Here is a 7969-nt window from a genome sequence, read left to right as displayed (position 1 = left end):
TATTGACTCAAAATTCCCACTTGAGCCATTTCTTCACATAACCCAGGAAAATCAGGTTTAATAACATGGCTGGATAGTTTGTTCAAGATGTCAGCAGCTCTATATGTGGATATGCCACCTATTTGTAGGGCAAAACACGCCCTTAAAGCCCTAATTCTTCTGTCAGTTTTATCTGGAATTCCTATGATGAAGATAAACACCTCAGAGCACTCATTACATATGCTGGAGATAAAGTCAAGAAACTGTTGTGCGCTGAGACATGGGTAGTTTTATTAAATGTCAGAAAAGCCTCACAGGGACTCCTGGCTTATTCTTTGAAAACACAAATATAATTTTATAGAAAAGCAATAATTTTATTATACTAAGTTTTACGTAGGTAGGGATTAACATTTAACTCAGCCTCCTAGGAAGATCACTACAGTATATATATAGAACTGTTCCCTTTTGATTCATTAACAGGCTATACTCTAGTGAGCCTGCTGGTGTCTGATCCATTAGCCAAGTGAGTCATCTTGTTCACCCCTCTCATAAAAGCTCATAAAATCACCTGCAAGATATTAATTTTCTGAATATCAAGAACACCTGGTAATTATTTCGTGACAATTTACCAGTTTTACCAACTTTACAAATTGTGTTTCTTTCTTTACATCATTATTAAAATCTTAATTTTTTGTACATAGTTCAGTAACATTCAGTATAGCACAATCCCTTTTCAATATTGAAATGTTCTGATTTATGTTTCACTTTGTTGGCTTTAGAATATTCAAGTAGGTAATGGAAAATGGAAAATGTTGACCAGTAGTTCTCAGTTTTAGAAATGTCCTGTAACATTTAATGTGAATCTCACAGTCTTCAATGGAGAAAGAAAAAAGGTGAAAACCACATTTTTTGAGCTTGCGGGAGGGACTGGGACGGGCTAGGCCCCATCCATTTTTAGAAGATGGCTCAAGATTATGAATATCAGAGAAGGGGGTTCGTAGGTAAAACAATATACTGTAGATTTGCTATTGCTATGGCTCTTGCAGAGCTTTTGAGGTAAATTAAGGCAGGACTCTAGTAACACTTGGACAAAGATCAGAACTGCATTTGCCTAGGAATTAGATCCTAAGTCTATCTTATAAAGTTTATTAATGAATGTTTCTTTTATAATGTTAAGGATTTTTTCATTTAACTTACTGTACTTCAAGTGTTCTTTCATTCCAAGTATTATTATCCTAATAGTTTGACCAAATGGGTTACTTCTTAATCAACACAAACATAAATACAAACAGTGAACATGAATGAAAACTGTATGGAAGTCATTTAAAACTCAGAACAGGAGGCTCTTCTTTAAGCAAAGGGTTGTGGGAATCTGACCAGCCATGTTGTTGAAGCCGACGCCTTGGCTTCTCCCAAGAAATGGCTGGATGTGATCTTTGGATCAGGACAGGACGCACTGCACAACACGAAGGTGTGTGGGGTCTGGAACAATCTACCCAGCCATGTGGTTGAAGCAGATGCCCTGGTTTCTTACAGGAAACAGCTGGAGGAGGTCCTGGGATCATTGAGTTACAAACTACCAAATAGGATAGTTGGGCTAAAGACCCTTCTTGTTTGTAACTTTCCCATGGTTTAATGCACAAAGCTGATTGATTAGTTGTGGTAGTTCAATAAAAGAAAATGCATCAGAGGATTCTGCTTGAGAGGAGAATGTTTCACATGCTAAAGCAATGTACTATACTGCTTCGAATGACAGACTGAGGCACAACTGGTGCTTGTTGGCTCATTGGCTAAATTTGGTTCCAAATGGCAAAGTTCGAATATAAAACCATTGAAGAGTTCTGTCATGAAAAATTACAGTCCCCCTTATACTCTGTGCTCCTGGTATACTAAAGCTGCAGGGCTGCATCTTTGAAATTTGGAAGCCTGTAAGCTTCTACTGCTCTGTCCAGTGTGCAATGTAAAAAATAACACAAACCCCAAAGTTACTTTCATATCATAGAATTCTGATAAACATCCAGAACTGGATTGTATAAGTGCAGATGAGTGTATAAGTGTACAAGAATGAATGGGCACACGAAAAATATTTAAATTAAACATGAGGACAAAAAAATCACATTATTATTAATGTTGCAATATGCAACTCTGTGTTTTTGATATACAGGCGTAGAGGCAGGTGGAGGACCTTGAGCAGTGATGAATATTTTATAGTACTGGTGCTACATAAGAGTTTTAAATGGTAGCAATGAAAAAAAGAACAGAGGAGTGTATGATTTTGATATTTTTATTGCAGAAAGAAAAACAGTGTATGAGAGTACAGAACAGAAGATGGGGCAATGTTGCACAATGTTTCAATCTTTTTAAACTGTCGAAACAGGCACTGAATTTACTATTACTTTCAAGGGACATGAAATGGAGTTTATATAACGAACGTTCAGGAGGGATGGCAACATCCAAGCTCAATCGTACTCAGCTGTCACTAATTAGCAATCGCTTCTGTCATCCTCCCTCCACCAAACGCTATAAATACCAACGTGATTTCCTACTCTCCCTCACGTGCAACTTTTGCATCCCACCTCCACCCCAAGTCTACCCCTGCAACTGCCCCTTGGTTACCTTGCGGGGGGGTCCTGGCCTCCTCGTCCTTTGGTCAGGAGGTTAAGCCAATATCCGCCCCATAATAGTTCATCACGCTTTGATCTTGGTTGTTGTTGTTCCTAGTGAACTGTACATTTTGTTATTGTCAGTGTTGGGCCTTATATTTCCTCTTTGGATTCTTTCAAGGAAAACAATAGCTAGTAAGATTAGATGAGACAGGATTTGGGGAGCGGGGATCAACACGTGCCCCTGGCTCCTAAATCCTAGACAGCCTGGGCCAGGCCCACCCTGTTGTTGCCTCTGTCGAAGATGGCGTAGTACTCCCTGATGAAGACATCTCCCAGGATCCACAGGTCTCCCTGGGCGGACGGCAGTGCCATGGACTGGAAACCACTGGTGCAGGCACCGTAGAGCTGCGAATCCCAGAATAGCACTATCATGGATACTGCCAGAGTAACCAATTCACTATACCAGTGTATTAATTAACTCAGCCTGGCTACCACAGTCTAGATACCTCAACCAGATGATAAAACAACAGCAACAAAGAAAACAGTAGTCTAAAAAGTGCTCCAGTTTTGTCACAAACCATGTCTCTGCTCTGTGATGGACTGGGTCCCATCCAGGATGTAGTTGTACTCTAGATCACTGACACACTCAAAGGTTGCAGTGGTTACTGAAGATGCATGGAAAGACATTCATATCTTTATCTAGCTTTTATGAGGATTATAAAAGAGAACACAACCAGAATGAAGGACCTCGCCAATTTACGGTTTTAAATAGGTTGATTTCATACATCAGTTGGATTTGATTTCGTGATCTCATACATATGGGTTGATCTCATACATATTGTTTTCTATTGAAAAGCACATTCCAGGAAAGTGCATGGTGAGACCATGTTGTCACACCTTTAGTTGATGCTTTCTGGGTCACATACCTGGCGGACGTAGGCAGAAGGAGTCAGGGTGTACTGAAGACCATTGATGGTGAAGACCACGTTAGGCATGCTACCCATGTTCTGGCAGTTGATAGAATACTGTTAAACCAAAAAGGTTCGATGTCAGTCATTCCAAAACTATCGACCATTCAATAATATAATGTCTGGACTTCTACATCTTGAAAATTGCACAAGAAACATTAAATACTAGGAAATGCCTGATTTTCCAAGTTGATTAAAATGTTGGGTGTGAGTCTGTATCAGCCATGAGTAGGATACTCCACAGACCTGGAAAGAAGCAACAGAACGATCTTGTAGGTAGGTCTACTCAGCCCTTGACAACATGAAATAATTCACTGCCTCAGAGCAATGATCTTCTTCTGCAGCATATTCTACACCGTCACAGGTCACAGGTGAGGGTGTTGTCTCCTTCTGTAACAACTCACCGCCAACCTGTCATCATTTTGTAACACTAAGCTACAGAAATCCACTACATTCAGAGGGAAGCCAATGAAAGCAGAAGTCCATTTAAATGACTTCACCTGCTGGTAGCTGTTCTGAGTGGCACCAATATACTGCTGGATGGTGGAGATCTCAGATGGGGGTCCAGCAATCAGGGATGTGCCAGAATCCACAATGCCCTGGCATCCCTGGGCACAGGCCACCACCTGTCCATTAACCATGACACTGGAAAGCAAGAACAACACAGCTTACCACACTGGTAACAGGGGCAATCTGATCAGAATCTGAAGCAGCAGAAAAATGGGATATAGCCACCTCACAACCCTGAGTCACTGTCAATAACCTGCAGCAGGTGACACTGACACAAAACCTGTCCTACTGTGACAAAGAAAAGCAGTTAGTGGCTGCGCAAACAGGTGTGCATAGACAATGTATTTCTTTAGCAGCTTTCAGCAATTAGGTGGGGTATTTATCTCAACGAAAATGGACAAACCTATGAAATTAAAATAACAGTGCCAGTTTGTTTATATTATTTATATTTCTGTGAGTAATTCAACTGTTCTTCCTCTTATTTGGCTCTGGTGTGCTGATTGTGATAATAAATGTCCCTATTTGAAATTTGATTAATTTTAGGCTTGTCTTACTTCTCAATGGCAATCTGCCAGTAGCCCATGTAGGTGACAGGGACCCAGTTGATCTGGCCGGTGAAGTAAGATGAATCATATCCTCCAAAAGTCACAACACTGCCTGAGGCCCCATTCCTAGCATTGCAAAAACAGCACAGTTGAGTGATGAGTTTTGTGATTTAATAACACAAAGAGAAAGCACTTCAGATGAATTTAAACCTGGTTACGTTAAGCTAATTAAACTGTGCCAGGTGAGAAATTATGTGTTATGCAAGTATCGTGCTTCATGAAGTGAAAAAAACACCTTTGCTCATGATGACCTTTTGTGCCTCTGAACAGCCTGGTTAAAGTTTAGGTTCAAAACCAAGCCCTGGTTAACACAAAGGTTAGGTGTGCAATACAAGAACATCCTCAAACATACTGGTAGCAGGTCACAAAGTATTGTTGCCAATACCAGCCTGCAGCCTGGATTCACTAATGTATGCTGCACTACATCGGTGCATGCCCATGCATAATTGAACTAGAGATTGTTAAAAAATATCTGTGGCTCACTTAGTCAGGTAAATAGAGAAGAGATCCTGGGACACCAGACCCTGCTGCATCATGTTGTCAAAGACAGGAGTGGCTCCTGAGGCAGAGATGTAGGGGTAGGACAGACCCATAATGCCATCAAAAGGGCTGTAGTACAGGAAGTTGCCTGGTTCAGTCTGGCTCAGACCGAACTCCTGGTTGGAGTCAATGATGCCGCCCACCTTTCAACACAGACAGCAAAGAAAATAGACTTTCATAGACAAAGGTGTTTCGATAACACTTTTGTTTAATACAGTATGGAGGAAGTTGATGACAAGTGCTTACGGTGACGGTGTCGTAGGCCAGGAAGCCTGTCATGCTGCCAGTGCCATAGGCGATGGACACAGGGGTGTTGAGAGCACGGTAAGTGGAGGACAGGCTAGGGTTGTATTTGTGATGGTTCGCTGAAAGCATTCAGAAGGGAATATTTGTTAGCGGTGTCACTTACTCTTTACTGACCCACAGCTTAAGATTTCCATCAATAGTTCTGCTCTCTCCCTTTAGAAAAGTAGCTTTGAGTCATTTTCTTCAATTCATGTAGTACCATGGGGCTGCCACAGTATCGACATTGTTGCGATGTGATAGGGGAGTAGTAAAGTTCACCACATGAAACAATCAGGTAATCATTACAGAGTCAGTGCAATTTTACATGGACTAAATGGACATCATTAATGAGTCCATGCAAAAAAAATCTAATTATCAATTAATTTGTCCAGAATGTAATTGGAAGCAACTGAAGAAAAACAGTGTAATTTGGTACCAACTACATCTACTGTACAACTTTTATAAAGATGCGCATATCTTTAGAACAGAAGTAACGCTCATAATGATTGTGTCACTGCTATTGCTAATTATTTGAGCAACAAGGCTGGCAGGACTTACAGCAGGCAAGGCTGCTGCAGTAGATGGAAGGCACCCAGAGATTGGCAGAGCCAGTGTCCGGGAGAACAATGAAGGATTGAGGTGGGGTTCCAATGGAAATGGTGGCAATGTATTCGATCTGGAAAAAAGCATAGTAAAAGAGCCATTGCAAGCAAACAATACCAATACACCTTTGATTGCCGAGCCTATGATCAGAATTAATCTTTTAAGGAATGGCTGGATGAGATTCTAGGATCAATTAGTTACTAACTACCAAATGGGCTAGATGGGCCACATGTCCCTCTCTCATTTGAAACCGTTCTTATATATTTTAGATGTTCTTATAATTTGCACACGTTCTCCACTGTGCAATTGGGTTTGAAAAGACACAGGTTTACCGCCTTCCCCTAGGGACAAGATGAACTGGGCATATTTGTATCATCACTTTCTCCTTGGCAATGGAGTGCACTTACGTCCATGTAGTTGTGCATGGGCAGGTTGGAGGTGGTGGCATAGCGAGAGTATTTGGATGCCAGATCATAGGGGTATTTCTGCAGGAACTCCTCCAGCTTGCCCTGCTCCATGAGCGCCTTCCTCATTGACTTCCTCTTCAACAAGGGCACCCTGTCAGAGCACAGCAGCACACAGATTTGGACATTACCAACCATCTCTTTATTATCTCAAGCCAATGGAACAAATGGTTAAAACAAACCAATGCTCTTTATTACCTAAAAAATACATTTTAAATGCCAGAAGGCAAACCTAGCAAAAGAATGTAACACGTGCTATGAAAAAGCAGAAAAAGAGCAAGAAAAGATTTTTATCTCCTTTTTCACATGCGATTTTCATCAATGCCTGGAGTTCAACTGGTCTTAGAAAACAAGAGGCAAAGTGTTGGACTAGAATGAAATAGCTTGACCTCCCTTTCCTTCTCTTAAAAGTATGCCCATAATACATCCAACGTTTCTTTATCTCCCTCAGACAGCTCACTTAAAGGTTTTCTCTTGCAGTCCTTAGAATGAGTCTGATTAAACATTTTTATTTTTTATCATTAACGAGGTGCACTCAGTGAACAGAGGGTGACCAGGTGCAGTACAGGTAGAACTAAGCTTTATAGCTTTCTAAGTTACCTTTGCAGTAAACAACAGGTAGAAGCTGTCTGTGTGTGCCACATTGTTACTGTTCAAGGGATGTAATGCATCCAGATAAACCAGCTCAACCTTAATATCACATATAAAAAAGTTGCTGCAATGCTTTCTTACACTGGCACTTACAAAGTCCTTCAGCTTTGAAATGAGCAGCCACCACTGCCACCACAAAAAAAAGGAAGACACCTATCACACATGATTCTAAAACGTAGTTCCTCTTCTGCATGAGCGTCTGCATGATTTCCAAGTGAGGCACTATGTTACCCAGCCCCCTTTTTGCTTCTTTTGAACCTGTTGTACATCATGGGTTGCACTTACCCCCTGAATGTTCACATGTGTAGCTCTATCCGAACATTTTTACACTTTTACAAGAGTTTCACTGATTTTTCTACCATATTTTTGTTGTGATTATGGGTCTGTCATTACATACTATTACTGATGTGTGCAAGGCAGGCTCACCATAACACACCGTGTTATTTCTGTAGTAAAGCATGGTGAAGGCATGCCTGCGAAACACAACACAAGCCACAGGTAAACTATTGTAAAAGTGCTGATAAACTACACTAAATCCTAAGGTTAATTTTCTTGAGCCTGTGCTCATTTCTGCATCGTTGTCTCGTGTGATCGCTTCAGCATGCTGTCCTATGTTTGCAGTACTCACTTGGTCATGCACTCAGAGAGGGCCACCAGGCCCAGCAACACGATCGCCCACTTCATCCTGTCACGTCTCTCTCAGCAGACTCACAAGCTCTTCAGGACACTGGGTCTTGCTGTGCTCTCCGAGATCTCAA

The 7969-nt window shown here is 41.2% G+C and overlaps 1 protein-coding gene across 1 annotated transcript; it reads right to left on the bottom strand.

Annotated features, from left to right (window-relative positions):
- Window positions 1-2792: 2792 nt before the first annotated feature.
- Window positions 2793-7928, bottom strand: LOC102685307 (pepsin A-like). The gene is made up of 9 exons (XM_006628444.2): window positions 7840-7928; window positions 6504-6654; window positions 6052-6169; window positions 5455-5573; window positions 5152-5351; window positions 4618-4734; window positions 4054-4198; window positions 3512-3610; window positions 2793-2990 (listed from the first exon to the last, which is right to left on the bottom strand). The coding sequence occupies exons 1-9, from the start codon at window positions 7893-7895 to the stop codon at window positions 2841-2843; spliced, it is 1155 nt and encodes a 384-aa protein (XP_006628507.1). The 5' UTR covers window positions 7896-7928; the 3' UTR covers window positions 2793-2840.
- Between the last annotated feature and the right edge of the window lie 41 nt (window positions 7929-7969).

Source organism: Lepisosteus oculatus, chromosome 5, assembly GCF_040954835.1.
Source record: "Lepisosteus oculatus isolate fLepOcu1 chromosome 5, fLepOcu1.hap2, whole genome shotgun sequence".
NCBI classification, from domain to species: Eukaryota; Metazoa; Chordata; class Actinopteri; order Semionotiformes; family Lepisosteidae; genus Lepisosteus; species Lepisosteus oculatus.
This window is presented reverse-complemented; position numbering and strand designations above follow the sequence as displayed.

What these genes read in the sequence shown, in the direction of transcription:
- LOC102685307 (XM_006628444.2), bottom strand. Translation starts at nt 7,895, where the DNA reads ATGAAGTGGGCGATCGTGTTGCTGGGCCTGGTGGCCCTCTCTGAGTGC. An exon ending in TTCTCTATTTACCTGACTAA is followed by an intron (nt 4,735 to 5,151) that starts GTGAGCCACAGA and finishes TTGCAATGCTAG; the next exon opens with GAATGGGGCCTCAGGCAGTG. An exon ending in CTTCTGCCTACGTCCGCCAG is followed by an intron (nt 2,991 to 3,511) that starts GTATGTGACCCA and finishes TGGGATTCGCAG; the next exon opens with CTCTACGGTGCCTGCACCAG.